This window comes from Coregonus lavaretus (assembly GCF_964263955.1).
Source record: "Coregonus lavaretus genome assembly, contig: HAP1_SCAFFOLD_1958, whole genome shotgun sequence".
Lineage (NCBI taxonomy): Eukaryota > Metazoa > Chordata > Actinopteri > Salmoniformes > Salmonidae > Coregonus > Coregonus lavaretus.
In genome coordinates this window covers 1-23,457 of record NW_028164318.1, presented here as the reverse complement: position 1 = coordinate 23,457, position 23,457 = coordinate 1, and the positions used below count along the sequence as shown (strand labels likewise).

The 23,457-nt window shown below is 45.9% G+C and overlaps 1 protein-coding gene across 1 annotated transcript in view; it reads left to right on the top strand.

Moving 5' to 3' along the window:
- LOC311117187 (ATP-binding cassette sub-family C member 9-like) overlaps window positions 1-22,908 on the top strand; it is a gene marked incomplete at its 3' end in the record, with an annotated part of 81,837 nt that extends 58,929 nt beyond the window's left edge. The window contains exons 21-30 of the mRNA XM_084192167.1: window positions 15,031-15,115; window positions 15,325-15,405; window positions 18,432-18,569; window positions 19,720-19,845; window positions 20,131-20,233; window positions 20,324-20,736; window positions 20,897-21,060; window positions 21,717-21,786; window positions 22,548-22,705; window positions 22,816-22,908. Coding sequence (XP_084048293.1) covers window positions 15,031-15,115; window positions 15,325-15,405; window positions 18,432-18,569; window positions 19,720-19,845; window positions 20,131-20,233; window positions 20,324-20,736; window positions 20,897-21,060; window positions 21,717-21,786; window positions 22,548-22,705; window positions 22,816-22,908 — 1,431 coding nt within the window. The remainder of the gene's footprint in view (window positions 1-15,030; window positions 15,116-15,324; window positions 15,406-18,431; window positions 18,570-19,719; window positions 19,846-20,130; window positions 20,234-20,323; window positions 20,737-20,896; window positions 21,061-21,716; window positions 21,787-22,547; window positions 22,706-22,815) is intronic.
- Between the last annotated feature and the right edge of the window lie 549 nt (window positions 22,909-23,457).

Genomic DNA, 23,457 nt, shown 5'->3' with positions numbered 1-23,457 from the left:
TTGGCGGTTGGGAGCTTGGGGAGGGGAATGAAGTGTGCCATCTTGCTGAAACGGTCAACTATGGTGAGAATGACGGTCATGCCACTTGAAGGGGGCAGCCCCGTGACAAAGTCAAGGGCGATGTGAGACCAGGGACGTCTGGGCACAGGCAGGGGCTGCAGCAATCCGGCTGGGGGCTGGCAGGACGACTTGTGTTGGTTGCAGATGGGGCAGGCTTGGACGAATTCCCGTACATCCTTTCTCAGAGAGGGCCACCAGAACCTCTGGGCGAGCAGGTTGTAAGTGCGGGTGGAGCCAGGGTGACAAGCTAGGCGGGAGTCATGTCCCCACTGAACGACCTGGGACCTCAGGTCTTCGGGGACAAAAAGGCGGTCAGCTGGGCAAGTGCTGGGACCTGGCTGGTTACGGAGAGCCTCCAGCACCTGTTCCTCAACAGCCCAGGTCAGAGCTGCAACGATACAGGGACTTGGCAGAATCGACACAGGGTCCTTGGAGGGGGTGTCATCCTTCTGGAATTGACGGGAGAGGGCGTCTGGCTTGGTGTTGCGTGATCCAGGCCGGTATGACAGAGTGAAATTAAACCTGGTGAAGAACAGGGCCCAGCGGGACTGCCTGGAGTTCAACCGTTTGGCCGTGCGGATGTACTCCAAGTTCTTATGATCGGTCCAAACGAGAAATGGAATGGTGGACCCCTCCAGCCAGTGACGCCACTCCTCCAAGGCAAGCTTCACAGCCAGCAGCTCACGGTTCCCTATGTCGTAATTGCACTCAGAGGGGGACAACCGACGTGAGAAAAAGGCACAGGGATGGAGCTTCCTATCCTCCGCAGCCCACTGAGAAATCACAGCCCCAACTCCCACATCCGAGGCGTCCACCTCCACAATGAATTGCCGGTCCACATCAGGCATCTGGAGGATGGGAGCGGAGGTGAACCTCACCTTGAGGGTACTGAAGGCTTTGTCGGCTGCTGGGGTCCAGGTGAAGGGTTGCTTGGTGCTGGTTAGAGCAGTGAGAGGGGCAGCAACGGTACTGTAGTTCCGGATAAACTTTCTATAGAAGTTAGCAAACCCCAGAAACTGTTGCAGCTTCTTTCTGTTCTCCGGAACTGGCCATGAAGTGACTGCTGATACTTTGGCAGGATCCATTTGGATACTTCCCTCTGCCACTATGTACCCCAGGAAGGCCACTGTCTTGACGTGAAACTCACATTTCTCTGCCTTGGCGTAGAGGGAATTCTCCAGAAGACGATGAAGGACTTGCTGGACATGGCGGGTGTGTTCAGACAGGTTTCTGGAGTAGATTAAGATGTCATCCAGGTAAACGAAGACAAACTTGTTTAACATGTCCCGCAGTACATCATTCACTAGAGCCTGGAACACAGCAGGAGCATTGGTGAGGCCAAAAGGCATAACCAGATACTCGTAGTGGCCTGTTGGTGTATTGAATGCGGTTTTCCATTCATCTCCCTCCCGGATCCGCACTAGGTGGTAAGCGTTTCTGAGATCCAACTTGGTAAAAACAGTGGCTCCCTGGAGCAACTCAAAAGCAGAGGTGAGCAGAGGCAGAGGGTAACGGTTTTTCACTGTGATGTCGTTGAGTCCCCTGTAGTCGATGCAGGGGCGAAGAGATCCGTCCTTCTTCCCCACAAAGAAGAAGCCAGCACCAGCAGGAGATGAAGATGAACGGATTAATCCTGCGGACAGAGAGCCATTGATGTAGTCCTCCATGGACTTTCTTTCAGGAGCAGACAACGAATAAAGACGACCCTTTGGAGGGGCTGTTCCAGGGAGGAGGTCGATGGCACAGTCGTACGGTCGGTGAGGGGGCAGAGATGTGGCTCTTGCTTTGTTAAACACCTCTCTGAGACCATGGTAGCATTCTGGGACATTGGAGAGGTCAGGAGCGGAGTTAGTAGGTACTGGCCGAGGGGGTAGTGCGGCAGCAAGCAGGCAGGTTCGGTGGCAGTCCTCTCCCCACTCCCTGATCACCCCGGTCACCCAGTCGAGCTGAGGGTTGTGCCGGCGGAGCCATGGGTAACCCAGGATGAGGGGTTGGCCTGGAGAGGGGAGCAGGTGAAACTGGATAGTCTCTTGATGGTTTCCGGACAGACCCATCGAGACCGGGGCCGTGACATGAGTGACTGATCCGAGTAAGTGTCCGTCCAGTGCCCGGGCAGGAATAGGAGGTGTCAAACGGAGGTTCTCCAGTCCCAGTTGGCGTGCCAGCTTGATGTCCATTATGTTGGCTTCGGCGCCAGAATCCACCAGAGCAGCCAGGGTGTGAGTTGAGTCAGAGAGGCGGAGGTGAACTTGCAGCAGGGGTTTGCGGTCGGAGGACTGGATGGTCATTGAACTCAACCGGACTCCCCCTATGCCCGGTGAGCTTCGGCCCTTTAAAGGGCAGGTTACCACACGATGTCCATCACCTCCACAATAGAGGCAGAGGTTTGAGGTGAAGCGGCGCTGGCGCTCTGCAGGAGTGAGAGAGGCTCGCCCAATCTCCATAGGCTCAGACTGATCAAGCTGACCTGGGTGAGTGGCAGTAGATGACAGGAGCCCAGTCGGATCTCTCCGAATGCCGGTAGTAGGTGGACCTTGGCGCCCCCTCTCACGACGACGGGTCTGTATCCTTCTGTCGATCCTGACAGTCAGTGCGATGGCTTCATCAAGAGTGGAAGGCAGTTCATGGGAGACCAACTCGTCCTTGATATAGTCAGCCAAACTATGGAAGAACGCGTCCACCAACGATGGTGTGTTCCAAGAACTACGTCTAGCCAGGGTTCGGAAGTCGATGGAATGGTCTGCGACTGTACGTCTGCCTTGTCGAATACTGAACAGTTCACGAGACGCCTCTGCGGTTGGTGAATCCAGGTCAAACACCTTCAGCATCTCCTCAGCAAACAGGTCGAAGGTTGCACATGCGGGGGTTTGACGTTCGAACTCTGCTGTTCCCCAGAGTCGAGCTCGGCCCGTCAGGTGAGTGATGGCATACCCAACTTTAGCCCCCTCCGTGGCGAAGGTCCTTGGCTGCAAGGAGAACTGAAGTCGGCAGCTAGTCAGGAATGGCCGGACCTGGGTTGAATCGCCGTTGAACCGCTCGGGGTTTCCAATCTTGGGTTCCGGAGCAGCGGCTGCAATGACCGGGGCAGGTAACTCGGGGGCAGGGCTGGTGGGCAGACTGGCTGGGGTAAGGTTGGTGAGGAGTTGAATGATCATGGCGAGTTGTTGTTGCTGCTGCTGGAACTGCTGCTCATGCTCATCGGTTTCCATGTCGGGGAAAGTGTGCGCTGAGTCCATAATGGTCAGATCGTACTGTCACGGTTCAGACAGACGACCAGAGGACCACAATTGCGTCACACCAGAAAGTTTATTAAAACTTAAGGGAAAAGGGAAGTAGGGAGTGAATGAAGGCTCCAGGGGTAACAGGGATCCCGTCCAATGTGCTGGGTCTGTGCCCCCCCCAGTGGCAGCGATGCGTCCTATGAAGCCGGTGGTGGGTGGTCCAGAAGTCCTGGGGGGGGGAGACACAGACACAACAGGGCGGAATGAAACAAGGCAGCAGTACAGTTCAAGGGAAATCCAAAATACGTAGTAGCAAGGCAGAAGGCTGGTCAGAGTTACCGGGATTGAAGAGTAGTCAGGAGTCGTTATGGCAGAAGCAGGTCTGGATCTCCTGGGGCAGAAGAGTATCCAAAAATCAGGCAGGTCCGGGGTCACAAAACCAGGGTGAGCCAGAAGCGCGAGCAAACAGGTTCCGGGTGTGAGCTTTGCAGACGATCTGACACCGGAGAGCTGAAAGACAGGGCCTTAAATACTGGGAGAGGTAGTGGGTAATGCAGCGCAGCTGGCAGAGTAATTAGAGCAGAGCAGAGCAGGGACAGGTGGAGCTAGTTAGGCTGAGTAGAGAGAGTGGTGAGCAGAGTGGAAGAAAATTAAGGTGGTAACCCGGTGGAGTGAGAGGCTCATGACATCATAATGTCAAAGTGGAATTATGTTTTTCAAATGTTTTACAAATTAATAACAAATGAAAAGTTGAAATGTCTTGAGTTACTAATTATTCAACCCCTTTGTTATGGCAAGCCTAAATAAGTTCAGGAGTAAACGTTTGCTTAACAAGCCACATAATAAGTTGCATGGACTCTGTGTGCAATAATAGTATTTAACATGATTTTTGAATTACTACCTCATCTCTGTACCCAACACATACAATTATCAGTAAGGTACCTCAGTCGAGCAGTGAATTTCAAACACAGATTCAACCACAAAGACCAGGGAGGTTTTCCAATGCCTCGCAAAGAAGGGCACCTATTGGTAGATGGGTAAAAATTGAAAAAGCAGACATTGAATATCCTTTTGAGCGTGGTGAAGTTATCAATGACACTTTGGATGGTGTATCAATACACCCAGTCACTACAAAGATACAGGCGTCCTTCCTAACTCAGTTGCTGGAGAGGAAGGAAACCGCTCAGGGATTTCACCATGAGGCCAATGGTGACTTAAAAACAGTTACAGTGTTTAATGGCTGTGATGGAGGATGGATCAACAACATTGTAGTTACTCCACAATACTAACCTAATTGACAGATTGAAAAGAAGGAAGCCTGTACAGAATAAAAAATATTCCAAAACATACATCCTGTTTGCAACAAGGCACTAAAGTAATACTGCAAAAAATGTGGCAAAGCAATTCACTTTTTGTCCTGAATACAAAGCGTTATATTTGGGGGAAATCCAATACAACAAATTACTGAGTACCACTCTTCATATTTTCAAGCATAGTGAAGCGTTATATTTGGGGGAAATCCAATACAATAAATTACTGAGTACCACTCTTCATATTTTCAAGCATAGTGGTGGCTGCATCATGTTATGTGTATGCTTGTAATCGTTAAGGACTGGGGAGTTTTGCAGGATAAAAAAGAAAGGGAATGGAGCTAAGCACAGGCAAGATCCTAGACAAAAACCTGGTTCAGTCTGCTTTCCACCAGACACTGGGAGATTAATTCACCTTTCAGCAGGACAATAACCTACAACACAAAGCCAAATCTACACTGGAGTTTCTTACCAAGAAGACTGAATGTTCCTGAGTGGCCGAGTTACAGTTTTGACTTAAATCTGCTTGAAAACCTATGGCAAGGAACGGTGTTTCCTCCGACACATTGGTGCGGCTGGCTTCCGGGTTAAGTGGGCGGGTGTTACGTTTCGGAGGACACATTACTCGACCGTCGCCTCTCCCGAGCCCGTTGGGGAGTTGCAGCAATGAGACAAGATTGTAATTGGATCGCAATTGGATATCACGAAATTGGGGAGAAAAAGGGGGTAATTTTTTTAACAAATAAAATAAGAAATATGGCAAGACTTAAATGGTTGTCTAGCAATGATCAACAATCAATTTGACAGAGCTTGAAGATTTTTTAAAATAATAATGTGCAAATATCGTACAATCGAGGTGTGCAAAGCTCTTAGAGGCTTACCTAGAAAGACTCACACCTGTAATTGCTGCCAAAGGTGATTATAACATGTATTGACTCAGGGGTGTGAATACTTATGCAAATTAGATATTTCTGTATGTTGTGTAGATGGGTGAGAAAAAATCTATTTAATCCATTTTGAATTCAGGCTGTAACACAACAAAATGTGGATTAAGTCAAGGGGTATGAATACATTCTGAAGGCACTGTATCTGCACATATGTGACGTAGTACGCAATTCTCGGGGAACACTTTTGGCTCGTGAGTGCTACTTTCAGAACTACTGGCAAAAAAGTATACAAAAGTACAGAAGAATCTCTTTAATGTTTAACTATTTTTTTTCTCTGAAAAATATATTATTTTATCAATTAAATAATGTTGCCTATTGCATTTACAACACAACAGTACAACAACAAATCAAAATACCCCAAAAATAACTTGAAACATATGTTTTAAATGCAATATATTTTTATTACTATTCTAAAGAAATTAAATTACAAACAGAAAATGGAAGTCTTCAAAGGTGGCAGTCTCCATGTGATCTCATTTGGAGATATAATATCTGCAGCTTTTATTCAATATCACTTGGTTTAAGAAGTAGTCCTCAGTCTTAATTGACGCAAACCTCAGTGAGCCCAGACTGTGTGTAGCAGGGCTTCTCGGTTGCCTCGTAGTTGGATGCCTCAGCATTGTCAGATACAACTTTGGCTAGCTTGGTGTCGAATGGGTTCAATGCCACCTGGATGGCAGGCTCAGAGTCAGGCACAAGGAAGTTATCTGGGATGCTAGGCAGAGGCGGCTCACACTCTCTCAGGCTGACAGCACTCTTTCCAGGTCTCTTTTCCGACTCAGATTTGTCCTTAGTGGAGATGAACTCCTTTGACTTCTGCAACTCTTTTGCAGAATCGTCAGAAATGGGGGCACACTGTGGTGTGGATGATGCTTGTTTCAAACCAAACCGTGAAGAGATGCTCTCCCGAACTCTGGATGCCAGTGTCTGTGGTTCAGCGGTGGCTGGTTCCCTTTTCTTCAACCTGGCAGTGGCAATAGCACCAGATCGCCTTCTAGCCTCCTTGGAGATTCTCACAGCATCATAGAGAACCGCTATTACGATGAAGCCATAGAAAACGAGCCCCCAAATCAGGTTCACCTTCACAAGTGGCTCGGAGTAAGAAGGGTCAGTCAATATGTTGACTCTGGGTTTGATCTTCAGGGTGCTCTTCTGAGCTTTTGGAGCTGGAGCCTGAAGATTTTCTTTGAAGACGTTGTTGTCACCTTGCAATGCTTTTTGCTTGTAAGCCTGTAGATAAGGAATACGTTTCTCCACAATCATCTGTGGGACTTTAGCTTTACCTGGGAAAGTATCATCTTTCATCCTCTGAAGTTGTTCCAGCATCTGGTCCACTTGCACCATTTTGGTCCATTTAGCAACATTGGGGATGTCCTGAACAGGGTGGTCCTTCACTGGCATCAAAGGCTTGTGCTCTGGAACAGAAATCAGGGGCTCTACAAGCTCCGAGGGCTCTTTAGAATTTTTTGAGGAATATCCTTTTGTCAACTGGCCCACGTTACCTGGAGAAGAATCGTCTTTCACCCGTAAACTCTCAAGTTGTTCCAGCAATGACTTAAAATTGGTCTCTTTTGTAGCATCAGGGTTGTTCTGAACAGAGTGGTCCTTCACTGGCATCAGCGGCTTGTGCTCTGGAACAGAAATCAGGGGCAGGGACTCTACAAAGTCCGGGGGGTCTTTGACATTTTTTGAGGAATATCCTTTTGTCAACTGGCCCACGTTACCTGGAGAAGAATCGTCTTTCACCCGTAAACTATCAACTTGTTCTTTTGTAGCATCAGGGTTGTTCAGAATAGGGTGGTCCTTCACTGGCATCAAAGTCTTGTGCTCTGAAGACACCAACACATTTGCAGCAACAGGCGAAAGGAGACAGAAAATAACAGCCAACAATAACATCTTCATGTTGCACAGCCCACCCTTCTGGGAGAGCTGTGCCATTTTGATTAAAGAAATCGTCTTTCAAAAGTAGGCAGTACAAATTACAAGTCAAACTACTAGTTGGCTAGCTGTGCTTTGTAAAAGTGAATTGGGTTTACTGTTCACTGTCAAATATACACAAGATATGGACCCAACATGATGTAATAGAAGAATCTGATTATAACATCACGAGTTCCAGAATGTTGTAACCTGCTCCTCATTGTATTCATTAATTCAGATAATTCATTAATTCATCTCTTTGGATACATTTGGCAATTAGTTTGACGTGCAGTCCCTGTCCCTAAACTGCTTTCTCCTACGACTTTGGCAAATGCCCCCGTGACCTACAGCTCCTCATATACTACCAGGTCATGGTAGTATCTACACTGGTGCTGGTGCTTGCGATGACCCAGCTAATTATGAGCTTTCTGACCCAGGGAGTGAGACACTTTTTGGCCTTCCTCATGGCCCGCACTGCCCCCCTGGAAACCAAATGTTTAAAGACATGGCACTTTGGTGACTAAGAAAGTATTTTTTAAACCTCTCACTTTGGGCTGGATGCTTCAATGTCTAGTTCATACATGCATAATCTGAGGGAAGAATTACTGTTCAGAGAGAGAGAGAGAGAGAGAGAGAGAGAGAGAGAGAGAGAGAGAGAGAGAGAGAGAGAGAGAGATGACTTGTTGCACATACTTTGCCTTCAGAAAGTATTCACACCCCTGACTTTTGCCACATTTTGTTGTGTTACAGCCTGAATTTAAAATGTATTAAATTGAGATTTTGTGTCACTGGCCTACACACAATACCTCATAATGTCAAAGTGGAATTATGTTTTTCAAATGTTTTACAAATTAATAACAAATGAAAAGTTGAAATGTCTTGAGTCACTAAGTATTCAACCCCTTTGTTATGGCAAGCCTAAATAAGTTCAGGAGTAAACGTTTGCTTAACAAGCCACATAATAAGTTGCATGGACTCTGTGTGCAATAATAGTGTTTAACATGATTTTTGAATTACTCCCTCATCTCTGTACCCAACACATACAATTATCAGTAAGGTACCTCAGTCGAGCAGTGAATTTCAAACACAGATTCAACCACAAAGACCAGGGAGGTTTTCCAATGCCTCGCAAAGAAGGGCACCTATTGGTAGATGGGTAAAAATTGAAAAAGCAGACATTGAATATCCTTTTGAGCGTGGTGAAGTTATCAATGACACTTTGGATGGTGTATCAATACACCCAGTCACTACAAAGATACAGGCGTCCTTCCTAACTCAGTTGCTGGAGAGGAAGGAAACCGCTCAGGGATTTCACCATGAGGCCAATGGTGACTTAAAAACAGTTACAGAGTTTAATGGCTGTGATGGAGGATGGATCAACAACATTGTAGTTACTCCACAATACTAACCTAATTGACAGATTGAAAAGAAGGAAGCCTGTACAGAATAAAAAATATTCCAAAACATACATCCTGTTTGCAACAAGGCACTAAAGTAATACTGCAAAAAATGTGGCAAAGCAATTCACTTTTTGTCCTGAATACAAAGCGTTATATTTGGGGGATATCCAATACAACAAATTACTGAGTACCACTCTTCATATTTTCAAGCATAGTGAAGCGTTATATTTGGGGGAAATCCAATACAACAAATTACTGAGTGCCACTCTTCATATTTTCAAGCATAGTGGTGGCTGCATCATGTTATGTGTATGCTTGTAATCGTTAAGGACTGGGGAGTTTTGCAGGATAAAAAAGAAAGGGAATGGAGCTAAGCACAGGAAAGATCCTAGACAAAAACCTGGTTCAGTCTGCTTTCCACCAGACACTGGGAGATTAATTCACCTTTCAGCAGGACAATAACCTACAACACAAAGCCAAATCTACACTGGAGTTTCTTACCAAGAAGACAGTGAATGTTCCTGAGTGGCCGAGTTACAGTTTTGACTTAAATCTGCTTGAAAACCTATGGCAAGGAACGGTGTTTCCTCCGACACATTGGTGCGGCTGGCTTCCGGGTTAAGTGGGCGGGTGTTAAGGAGCGCGGTTTGGTGGGTCACGTTTCGGAGGACACATTACTCGACCGTCGCCTCTCCCAAGCCCGTTGGGGAGTTGCAGCAATGAGACAAGATTGTAATTGGATCGCAATTGGATATCACGAAATTGGGGAGAAAAAGGGGGTAATTTTTTTAACAAATAAAATAAGAAATATGGCAAGACTTAAATGGTTGTCTAACAATGATCAACAATCAATTTGACAGAGCATGGAGATTTAAAAAAAAAATAATGTGCAAATATCGTACAATCGAGGTGTGCAAAGCTCTTAGAGGCTTACCTAGAAAGACTCACACCTGTAATTGCTGCCAAAGGTGATTATAACATGTATTGACTCAGGGGTGTGAATACTTATGCAAATTAGATATTTCTGTATGTTGTGTAGATGGGTGAGAAAAAATCTATTTAATCCATTTTGAATTCAGGCTGTAACACAACAAAATGTGGATTAAGTCAAGGGGTATGAATACATTCTGAAGGCACTGTATCTGCACATATGTGACGTAGTACGCAATTCTCGGGGAACACTTTTGGCTCGTGAGTGCTACTTTCAGAACTACTGGCAAAAAAGTATACAAAAGTACAGAAGAATCTCTTTAATGTTTAACTATTTTTTTTCTCTGAAAAATATATTATTTTATCAATTAAATAATGTTGCCTATTGCATTTACAACACAACAGTACAACAACAAATCAAAATACCCCAAAAATAACTTGAAACATATGTTTTAAATGCAATATATTTTTATTACTATTCTAAAGAAATTAAATTACAAACAGAAAATGGAAGTCTTCAAAGGTGGCAGTCTCCATGTGATCTCATTTGGAGATATAATATCTGCAGCTTTTATTCAATATCACTTGGTTTAAGAAGTAGTCCTCAGTCTTAATTGACGCAAACCTCAGTGAGCCCAGACTGTGTGTAGCAGGGCTTCTCGGTTGCCTCGTAGTTGGATGCCTCAGCATTGTCAGATACAACTTTGGCTAGCTTGGTGTCGAATGGGTTCAATGCCACCTGGATGGCAGGCTCAGAGTCAGGCACAAGGAAGTTATCTGGGATGCTAGGCAGAGGCGGCTCACACTCTCTCAGGCTGACAGCACTCTTTCCAGGTCTCTTTTCCGACTCAGATTTGTCCTTAGTGGAGATGAACTCCTTTGACTTCTGCAACTCTTTTGCAGAATCGTCAGAAATGGGGGCACACTGTGGTGTGGATGATGCTTGTTTCAAACCAAACCGTGAAAAGATGCTCTCCCGAACTCTGGATGCCAGTGTCTGTGGTTCAGCGGTGGCTGGTTCCCTTTTCTTCAACCTGGCAGTGGCAATAGCACCAGATCGCCTTCTAGCCTCCTTGGAGATTCTCACAGCATCATAGAGAACCGCTATTACGATGAAGCCATAGAAAACGAGCCCCCAAATCAGGTTCACCTTCACAAGTGGCTCGGAGTAAGAAGGGTCAGTCAATATGTTGACTCTGGGTTTGATCTTCAGGGTGCTCTTCTGAGCTTTTGGAGCTGGAGCCTGAAGATTTTCTTTGAAGACGTTGTTGTCACCTTGCAATGCTTTTTGCTTGTAAGCCTGTAGATAAGGAATACGTTTCTCCACAATCATCTGTGGGACTTTAGCTTTACCTGGGAAAGTATCATCTTTCATCCTCTGAAGTTGTTCCAGCATCTGGTCCACTTGCACCATTTTGGTCCATTTAGCAACATTGGGGATGTCCTGAACAGGGTGGTCCTTCACTGGCATCAAAGGCTTGTGCTCTGGAACAGAAATCAGGGGCTCTACAAGCTCCGAGGGCTCTTTAGAATTTTTTGAGGAATATCCTTTTGTCAACTGGCCCACGTTACCTGGAGAAGAATCGTCTTTCACCCGTAAACTCTCAAGTTGTTCCAGCAATGACTTAAAATTGGTCTCTTTTGTAGCATCAGGGTTGTTCTGAACAGAGTGGTCCTTCACTGGCATCAACGGCTTGTGCTCTGGAACAGAAATCAGGGGCTCTACAAAGTCCGGGGGGTCTTTGACATTTTTTGAGGAATATCCTTTTGTCAACTGGCCCACATTACCTGGAGAAGAATAGTCTTTCACCCGTAAACTATCAACTTGTTCTTTTGTAGCATCAGGGTTGTTCAGAATAGGGTGGTCCTTCACTGGCATCAAAGTCTTGTGCTCTGAAGACACCAACACATTTGCAGCAACAGGCGAAAGGAGACAGAAAATAACAGCCAACAATAACATCTTCATGTTGCACAGCCCACCCTTCTGGGAGAGCTGTGCCATTTTGATTAAAGAAATCGTCTTTCAAAAGTAGGCAGTACAAATTACAAGTCAAACTACTAGTTGGCTAGCTGTGCTTTGTAAAAGTGAATTGGGTTTACTGTTCACTGTCAAACATACACAAGATATGGACCCAACATGATGTAATAGAAGAATCTGATTATAACATCACGAGTTCCAGAATGTTGTAACCTGCTCCTCATTGTATTAATTAATTCAGATAATTCATTAATTCATCTCTTTGGATACATTTGGAAATTAGTTTGACGTGCAGTCCCTGTCCCTAAACTGCTTTCTCCTACGACTTTGGCAAATGCCCCCGTGACCTACAGCTCCTCATATACTACCAGGTCATGGTAGTATCTACACTGGTGCTGGTGCTTGCGATGACCCAGCTAATTATGAGCTTTCTGACCCAGGGAGTGAGACACTTTTTGGCCTTCCTCATGGCCCGCACTGCCCCCCTGGAAACCAAATGTTTAAAGACATGGTACTTTGGTGGCTAAGAAAGTATTTTTTAAACCTCTCACTTTGGGCTGGATGCTTCAATGTCTAGTTCCGGGGTGTCAAACTCGTTTTAGCTCAGGGGCCACAAAATCTATTCCCAAGTGGGCCGGACCGGAAAAATCATGGTATATATAACTTAAAAACAACAACTTCAGATTGTTTTCTTTGTTTTAATACGATCAACATACAACATAAACCTGGAGCCTGAGGACAGTGTGTCCAAAATAGTACAAGCACAACATCACTATTAATCATAAAACACGTCAAGTTTATTTGAAAATTCTAAAGAAAAAGAACACACAAACACACAATGCCTCAGTGATTAACAGAACTGTTTCACAGATCACAGAACTATATCAGGGTGTCATTTCTCAGGCAGAAATGTAGATAAAAATAATGAAATCCTGTTCCCAAAACAAGTGCAAGAACCACAGAGTCAAGAATAGGTTAAATATACAAATAAAATAAAATCAATTAAAAACAATAGCACATCAACATAAAAACATATAAACATAAAGCTGGAGCCTGAGGACAGTGTCCAAAAGCACAACATCACTATTAATCATAAAACACCTCAAGTTATTTGAAAGTTCTGAGGACAAAGAACACACAAACACACAATGCCTCAGTGATTCACAGAAGTATATCACAGATCACAGAACTATATCAGGGTGTCATTTCTCAGGCAGAAATGTAGATAAAAATAATGAAATCTTGTTCCCCAAACAAGTGCAAGAACCACAGAGTCAAGAATAGGTTAAATATACAAATAAAATAAAAACAATTAAAAACAATAGCACATCAACATAAAAACATATACATAAATCTGAAAGCGTTGCTCAAACTCCCGTAACAGTCCCGTTATTTTATCTTTGAACCGCTTCATGTCTGCCACATGTTGGGTCGCACACACATTTTTCAGACAGGGGAAGTGAGCTGCATCACTACCGGCAAGTTGCGTCTCCCACAATGACAGCTTCAACTTGAAAGAACGTATGCTGTCATAATACCGCGTGACAACTTTGTTGCGCCCTTGCAGCTGTTTGTTCAAGTTATTCAGGTGCTCTGTAACATCCACCATAAATGCAAGGTCCGGCATCCATTCTGCGGAATGAAATTCTAACACTGGTTTGCCCTTTTCTTCCATGAACTGTTCAATTTTTTCTCGTAAATCAAAGAAATGCCTCAGCACAGCACCTCTGCTTAACCATCTTACCTCAGTGTGGTATGGCAGGCCATAGATGTGGTCTTTCTCTCTGAGAAGGCTGTCAAACTGACGGTGATTCAGGCTTCTGGATCGGATGAAATTAACAGTTTGGATGACCACCTTCATGACGTTATCCATCTTTAATGACTTGCAACACAAAGCCTCCTGGTGCAAAATACAGTGAAAAGTCAAAAAATCACGTCCTCCATTTGCAGATTGCACTTTCTCTCTGAACTTTGTCACAACGCCTGCTTTTTTCCCGATCATTGAGGGCGCACCATCTGTAGCCAGGCTGACAGCGCGGGACCAGTCCACTCCGACCCTGTCCAGCGCGCCGACGAGTGCGGTAAAAATATCAGCTGCTGTCGTTGTATCTGTCATCGGCACCAACTCCACGAACTCCTCGTGACGGTCAATGTGTCATCAACTCCGCGGATGAAAAAATGGCCAGTTGTGCAACATCTGTAATGTCCGTGCTTTCATCAATTGCAACCGAAAACGCAATAAATGACTTTACTTTTTGCTTCAACTGGCTGTCCAAATCCACTGAAAGATCGGATATCCTGTCTGCAACTGTGTTTCTTGTCAGGCTGATATTTGCAAAAGCCTTCCGCTTTTCAGGGCACACAATCTCCGCTGCCTTCATCATGCATGTTTTTACAAATTCACCCTCACTAAATGGTTTTGAAGCCACTGCGATTTCATTAGCAATGAGGTAGCTAGCTTTCACTGCAGCGTCACTGATGTCTCGGCTGTGAGTAAACACAGACTGCTGTTTCTTCAGACCCGCCAACAGTTCATTCACCTTCTCTCATCTCCGCTGTCCTTGAAAGTTGTCATATTTGTCGGCATGAAGACTCACGTAGTGGCGACGAAGGTTATATTCTTTCAGCACTGCAACATGCTCTGAACACACCAAACATACAGCTTTCCCATTCAATTCCGTGATTAAATAGGATGACCATTTTTCTTGGAACACTCTGCACTCTGTGTCCACTTTTCTCTTTTTTGACAGAGACATATTGGGGCAATGAGGGTGCCAAAGCACATAATGTTAAAAGTAGAAGCCGTAATAAATATCGCGGGCAAAACAAAGTAGCTCATTGGCTGCACGTGCTTGACCTACTTGCTCTGCCCCGGTATAAACAGTTTGCTTGCAGACAACATTTTTTATTTTTATTTTTTCTTTCAAAATCATCTCGCGGGCCGGATTAAACCCGTTTGCGGGCCTGATCCGGCCCTTGGGCCGTACGTTTGACACCCCTGGACTAGACCAATGTTTGTGTTTGGTTAATTCACTTGGTCATGCATCAGCTGAGATGTACTTTTAATTACACTAATTTGATGGTCCATCAGATTGCTATCACTCTTGATGCTTATTGAGGCTGATGCTGGCTTATATCTCTTCTCTGATGAGGACTGTTTGGGTGGGCCATTGAATCCCTTAGTATCGAAGGCAGCCATGTTTCTAACTGTGTCTTGATAGAGGGTGTTGTCTGTCTGTCTGTCTGATGCCCTGCTGTGTGTCTCAGATACAAGACTGTGATTGATGCCTGCTCCCTGCAGCCTGATGTAGACCTCCTGCCGTTCGGAGACCAGACGGAGATCGGAGAGAGGGTACTGAAACACTGGCTAAATTATTACTTTATTATAATCACGTCATTATTACTGTGGTTTTATATCTATTCTTATCTTTTTGGGCACAAGCCCCATCTCTTACCTCAGACACAATGGCATTTTACACCAAGAACTAGTAGTGAACAGTGATTTGGGTCAGATTCCTTGTGTACCTGGCTACTCTTCTTAACGGTGTGTTTTTCTCCCAGGGCATCAACCTGAGTGGAGGCCAGAGACAGAGGATATGTGTGGCCCGAGCTCTCTACCAGAACACCAACATAGTCTTCCTGGTGAGTCAATGAAGGATAAAGTGCTTTATCTGTCGACTTCGATAGAAAATCAATTTCCTATTGAGTTCACTGGAAGAGGCTGGAAGCTCTCCCTCAAGGATGCATTCTCAGAATAGTCAGACAGAGCCAGGGTGTTCTAGGGTGTCTCTAGGTGTTCTAGGGTGTTATCTATGTGTTCTAGGGTGTTCTCTAGGTGTTCTAGGGTATTCTAGGGTGTTCTCTAGGTGTTCTAGGGTGTTCTAGAGTGTTCTCTAGGTGTTCTAGGGTATTCTAGGGTGTTCCCTAAGTGTTATAGGGTGTTCTAGAGTGTTCTCTAGGTGTTCTAGGGTATTCTAGGGTGTTCTCTAGGTGTTCTAGGGTGTTCTAAAGTGTTCTCTAGGTGTTCTAGGGTGTTCTAGAGTGTTCTCTAGGTGTTCTAGGCTGTTATCTAGGTGTTTTAGAGTGTTCTCTAGGTGTTCCAGGGAGAGCCAATTAGAGCCAAAGACAGGGACACCTTTTTATATTCCCTAAACAGTACACTGCTTTTGGGACAGTGTGTGTGTAAGGATTGCACAGATGTCGGGAATAGGGTGCGATTTCAGAGGCAGCCAGGGAGAGCCAGATAGGGCCAATTGGGCCTCTCTTGTAACCAGACCATACTGCTGACAAGAGTTGTCATGCCATTTACAGTCACCCCTCTGCTCTGCCATCTGGCCTGGCTAGCCATACACTCACACACACACACACACACACACACACACACACACACACACACACACACACACACACACACACACACACACACACACACACACACACACACACACACACACACACACACACACACATGTACACACACACGTACACACACACACACGTACACACACACGTACACACACACACGTTCCTGTCTCTCGCTGCTACAGACAACTCTATGACATCTACATCCCATTCCTTCCTACTCCTGTGTGATGTCATCATGTGTTTGTGTTCCCACATCATTTCCTGTGGCAACTGTTAAATACACTGCTCAAAAAAATAAAGGGAACACTTAAACAACACAATGTAACTCCAAGTCAATCACACTTCTGTGAAATCAAACTGTCCACTTAGGAAGCAACACTGATTGACAATACATTTCACATGCTGTTGTGCAAATGGAATAGACAACAGGTGGAAATTATAGGCAATTAGCAAGACACCCCCAATAAAGAAGTGGTTCTGCAGCTGGTGACCACAGACCACTTCTCAGTTCCTATGCTTCCTGGCTGATGTTTTGGTCACTTTTGAATGGTGGCGGTGCTTTCACTCTAGTGGTAGCATGAGACAGAGTCTACAACCCACACAAGTGGCTCAGGTAGTGCAGTTCATCCAGGATGGCACATCAATGCGAGCTGTGGCAAGAAGGTTTGCTGTGTCTGTCAGCGTAGTGTCCAGAGCATGGAGGCGCTACCAGGAGACAGGCCAGTACATCAGGAGACGTGGAGGAGGCCGTAGGATGGCAACAACCCAGCAGCAGGACCGCTACCTCCGCCTTTGTGCAAGGAGGAGCAGGAGGAGCACTGCCAGAGCCCTGCAAAATGACCTCCAGCAGGCCACAAATGTGCATGTGTCTGCTCAAACGGTCAGAAACAGACTCCATGAGGGTGGTATGAGGGCCCGACGTCCACAGGTGAGGGTTGTGCTTACAGCCCAACACCGTGCAGGACGTTTGGCATTTGCCAGAGAACACCAAGATTGGCAAATTCGCCACTGGCGCCCTGTGCTCTTCACAGATGAAAGCAGGTTCACACTGAGCACATGTGACAGACGTGACAGAGTCTGGAGACGCCGTGGAGAACGTTCTGCTGCCTGCAACATCCTCCAGCATGACCGGTTTGGCGGTGGGTCAGTCATGGTGTGGGGTGGCATTTCTTTGGGGGGCTGCACAGCCCTCCATGTGCTCGCCAGAGGTAGCCTGACTGCCATTAGGTACTGAGATGAGATAGCATTGATGCTATGGACTGGCCCGCCCGTTCCCCAGACCTGAATCCAATTGAGCACATCTGGGACATCATGTCTCGCTCCATCCACCAACGCCATGTTGCACCACAGACTGTCCAAGAGTTGGCGGATGCTTTAGTCCAGGTCTGGGAAGAGATCCCTCAGGAGACCATCCGCCACCTCATCAGGAGCATGCCCAGGCGTTGTAGGGAGGTCATACAGGCACGTGGAGGCCACACACACTACTGAGCCTCATTTTGACTTGTTTTAAGGACATTACATCAAAGTTGGATCAGCCTGTAGTGTGGTTTTCCACTTTAATTTTGAGGGTGACTCCAAATCCAGACCTCCATGGGTTGATAAATTTGATTTCCATTGATAATTTTTGTGTGATTTTGTTGTCAGCACATTCAACTATGTAAAGAAAAAAGTATTTAATAAGATTATTTCATTCATTCAGATCTAGGATGTGTTGTTTAAGTGTTCCCTTTATTTTTTTGAGCAGTGTAGATTTCTAACCCCCACCCCTGATACAGCATCTCTGGCTGTCATGGGATAGGACCGGGCACGTTTCTCCATACGTAGCTCAGCTCACACTGAGAAATGTGCCAAATAAGGAAATACCACTCTAAACTGCTGTATTAATACACAGTGGGACTGCAGAGTGAACACCCAGCTAGAAGCAACATCTATTAGCTAAGTGCGCCTTTATGACGTCTTGTCTCCTTCTAATGAGGTGTCTATCACGCTGTGTCTCATGATCTCAGACCTTCTGTCCTCAGGACTGTTTACGTGTCTCAGTGTTGTGCTCTATAAAGACTAGTTAAAGCTAGGGTAATGCATTGGTGTTTATTCAGGTTCCGGGGTCCTCTGGGAGCTGGGTTTGATTGACTGTATGTTCTGAAGTGACTTGTGAATTAAACATGCTGTAACTTAATATGAATAAAGGATGATCTCCTGTTAAAAACATAACTTTAATCCACGGCTTTCACTCTGATACGCTCTGATCTGATTGGATCGTCTCATGTTGTCTCTGACCTCTGATCTCTGACCTTTACCCTCAGGATGACCCGTTCTCAGCGCTGGACATCCACCTGAGTGATCACCTGATGCAGGAGGGCATCCTGAAGTTCCTACAGGACGATAAACGCACCGTGGTCCTGGTCACACACAAACTGCAGTACCTCATCCACGCTGACTGGGTGAGCATCTCAACAGTCTTGTGTGGATTCCTCTCTTAATGTACTCTCTACCATTTTGCACTGGGCCTGTATTCATAAAGCATCTTAGAGTAGGTAGGAGTGCTGCTGAAATAGGATACGTTTTTCCTTTTAGATAGAGTATATATATATATTTGTATATATATTTAAAACATACAAGATACTTGCAGTGAAGCCGCTCAACAACTACATCACATTAGTCATCTACCAGACTCCCATCCAGAGCGACCCACAGAAGCAACCAGGGTCAACGCCCTGCTCAAGGGCACGTCGACAGATCTCCCACAATGTCAAAAACGGGGACCCGAACCAGCGATCCATGATCCCCCACACAGTTCCCCAAGAGCTGACCCCCCCTTACTTTTACTAAGAGTATTTGTATATTAGTAATTGACTGACCCGGTCTCTCCAGATCTCCCAACAGTACTATTTCTAGGGTCAATTTTAGATCAATGTTATGCATTTTCAGCCATTCCTGAACCTGAGACCAGAAACAGGCTACCTGAGGGCAATACCAAAACAAATGGTCTATTGATTCTGTATGATCACAACAAAATCTGCAGAGCTTCGATGATTGAATGCCCCAAATATTCAACATTTTGTTGGTGGCAAGAATTCTATATAATAATTTTAGCTGAAAGCACAAAGTTTTGAATCTTGCGTCCTTTTAGATATCAACTCATACACCCTGTACCATGGAATCGGTACATCAAAAATCTCTTCCCAACTATTTTGCAATCTGTATGGCGCAGCTGTCAACATCCTGGTCCTCAAATGAAACTGCTTTCCTATTTATGCTATGTTTATTCCTCTGCCAGTTTTTATCCTTTATATTGGGCAGACAGACCAGTTCCCTACCTCCTCCCTAATAAAGAGTATTACATGGACGGGGCAGGGGGACCTGATCCTAGATCACCACTCCTGATCCTAGATCACGATCCTAGATCACCACTCCTGATCCTAGATCACCACTCCTGGTCCTAGATCACTACTCCTGATCCTAGATCACCACTCCTGATCCTAGATCACCACTCCTGATCCTAGATCACCACTCCTGATCCTAGATCAGCACTCCTACCATGAGTTTTCTTTATAAGGATCCTGATCTTACACTGTTCTTTCTGTGTCCCAGATCATAGCCATGAAGGATGGCTCAGTGCTGAGGGAAGGCACTCTGAAGGACATTCAGACTTATGATGTAGAGCTGTATGAACACTGGAAGACCCTGATGAACAGACAGGACCAGGAACTAGAGAAGGTAATATTCAGTTCTTACTCTCCTACTGACATATTGTATGTAACAGAGGAGGCTGGTGGGTGGAGTTATAGGAGGACTTGTAGGAGCTCATTGTAAAGGCTGGAATGGAATTAATGGAACGGAGCCAAACACATGGAAACCACGTGTTTGACCGTTCCATTTATTCCAGCCATTACAATGAGCCTGTCCTCCTGTAACTCCCACCAGCCTCCTGTGGTCTGTAATGTGTACTGTAGCTAATTTACCTGCCAACTAATCAAACAACCTTTTTTATCTGTGCTGCAGGACACTGAGATTGATAACTGTCAGACTGCTCTAGAGAGGAAGACATTGAGAAGAGCTTTCTACTCCAGAGAGGCGAAGAACCAGGTCGACGATGACGAAGAAGGTGAAACGCATCGTCAACACCGTATCTCATACCAGTTAAGTTCTATCACCACATATGACAATAACCCATCCATTCTCTCCTCCCTGACAGAGGAGGAAGAGGAAGAGGAAGATGACGACAACATGTCGACCACCACCAGTCGGCGCTCTAAGATCCCGTGGAGGGTGTGCTGGCAGTACCTGTCCTCCGGTGGCTTCCTGATGGTATTGCTAATGGTCTTCTCTAAGCTGCTGAAACACTCTGTCATGGTCGCCATCGACTACTGGCTGGCCACTTGGACCTCTGATAAGAAACCAGACAGCGTTCCCGCCAATGGGACAGCTAATGGCGATGTCCCGGTCAATGGGACAGCTAATGGCGATGTCCCGGTCAATGGGACTGCTAATGGCGATGCTAATGGAAATGCCCCAGACTTTGGAAATGTTACAAGAGACTTTGTCAATGCCTCTGCAGCAGCTGTCTTCTCCAATCTGACAAACTCAACTGGTGGTCTGGAAGCAGCGGTGAGATATGAACACCTTTCACTGCCAGTACTCAGTGTTAGTGGAAGTTACTCTCCTATCACTTGACAATGCCATATGTTTAACCTAACCTATAACTTAGGAGTGAGTAAGGCCTGTTGAAATCCTGTTATCTGACTGAATGTGTCTTTGTGGTTACTAGGCAGGTCAGCCTGATTCCTACTATGTGCCCGTGTTTATCATCCTGTGTGGAGCGGGGATAGCCCTGTGTCTGATCACCTCTCTGACTGTGGAGTTCCTGGGTCTGTCTGCTGCCACCAACCTGCACCATAACCTGCTCAACAAGATCATCCACGCACCCATCAGGTACCCACGACACACCTCACTCATCAGGTACCCACGACACACCTCACTCATCAGGTACCCACGACACACCTCACCCATCAGGAACCCACGACACACCTCACCCATCAGGTACCCACGACACACCTCACCCATCAGGTACCCACGACACACCTCACTCATCAGGTACCCACGACACACCTCACTCATCAGGTACCCACAACACACCTCACCCATCAGGTACCCACGACACACCTCACTCATCAGGTACCCACGACACACCTCACCCATCAGGAACCCACGACACACCTCACCCATCAGGTACCCACGACACACCTCACCCATCAGGTACCCACAACACACCTCACCCATCAGGAACCCACGACACACCTCACCCATCAGGAACCCACAACACACCTCACCCATCAGGTACCCACAACACACCTCACCCATCAGGTACCCACAACCCACCTTACCCATCAGGTACCCACAACACAACACACCTCACCCACAGACTCTTATACTCTGTATGACATCATCCATGGTGAAATAGAAGGGAAGTGAATATAGTTGAACCGGAAAGAATGTGTTGAATAATGTATGAATTATAAGATATTTCACATTTTATATATTTTTCATATTAATATTTGAAATAATATACATTTATAATCTCTTTTCAGATTCTTTGACGTGACCCCCTTGGGCCAGATCCTGAACCGTTTCTCAGCTGACACCAACATCATAGATCAGGTGATTCTGAAATGGATGGACACCCTCAGTAGTTTGATCTGTTGACTTATTTTAGTCAGGAGTAGTGGAGCGGCAGGTACCCTAGTGGTTAAGAGCGTTGGGACAGTAACCAAATGGTCGCTGGTTCAAATCCTGAGCCGACCTGGTGACAAATCTGTCGATGTGCCCATGAGCAAGGCACTAAACTGTAATTTCTCCTGTAAGTCACTCTGGATAAGAGCATCTGCAAAATGACTAAAATGTTAATGTTAAATGAGTACTGTGGGAATCCTCTACTCATGAAGCTGTCTGATGAAGGATCTGTCTTTGGCCATGGTGTGATTGGACAGACTCCAGTGCTGCTCTCCAGCTGGGCTTGCCCTGAGTGGCCTTAAGATTACTGCTCACACAAATATTAAGAGTTTGTCAGTCATTTGCAGGCGTCAGAACTAGTCCATTGTTAAGATGAGTCCACGTCCCACGTCATTATCTTACGTCACTCAGGTGACCTGAGATCGTTAAAGAGGACGAGGTCCAGAGCGTAGGTCAGAAATGTAGCACTGACATAATACTATCTCTTCCCTCTCTCTATTCCCCCCCCCCCCTCTCTCTCTCTCTCTGTCACCCCCCCTTCTCTCTGTGTGTCTCTCTCTCTCTGTATCCCCCCTCTCTCTGTCACACCCCCCTTCTTTCTGTGTGTCTCTCTCTCTCTCTCCCCCCTCTCTCTGTCACCCCCCTTCTCTCCGTGTGTCTCTCTCTCTCTGTAACCCCCCTCTCTCCAGCACATCCCTCCTACCCTGGAGTCTTTGACCCGCTCCACTCTGCTCTGCCTGTCTGCCATCGGGGTCATAGCGTTCGTCACCCCAGGCTTCCTCATCGCTCTAGTTCCTCTGGCTGTGTCCTTCTACTTTATACAGAAGTACTTCCGGGTCGCCTCAAAGTGAGTTCACTGTGCAGACCTGGTTCATTTCAGCGTAATGTAGTTTCCTTTACAGTAACAGTGTCTTCACATTGTTCTGTACAGCCTTTTCTTAATTTCTTCTCTTTCAGGGACCTTCAGGACTTAGATGACTCCACCCAGCTTCCTCTGCTCTGCCACTTCTCTGAGACCGCAGAGGGACTCACCACCATCCGAGCATTCAGGTCAGTGTGCCATACGCACACACACACACACACACACACATGCACACGCACACACGTGACAGAGTGGAAATTCTGCCCAGAGCATCGTCACACAACATACTCAAGAAGCACTTCTAGGTTTTAGGAAGGCAGTAATGCTGTACTTAGCCATCCGCATCTCAACAAAGTGGTGGATTTACTGACACTGAACGTTAATGCCTTTGCTTATATCTAATATTAGTGTGAATTAAACAACTTGAATCCCATCTAGAACTCTTCCAACCCAGTCATAACCATTCATTTATAGAGGAAGGAGGATATCACAAACCCAGGAGCATCTTTCTCTTGATCCAGAATTACATTAATTCCACTCTAAACAGTTCACGAACGTTCCTCCTTTTTCCCAGAATCATGGTAATCCAACATTAAACAGCTCCCACGCTTACTACCCCTCAAACAGCCTCTTCCTCCCTGAAGACTTCCTCATCTTGTCAGCACCGTGGGTTCTCTCTCTCTCTCTCTCTCTCTCTCTCTCTCTCTCATCTCTCTCTCTCTCTCTCTCTCTCTCTC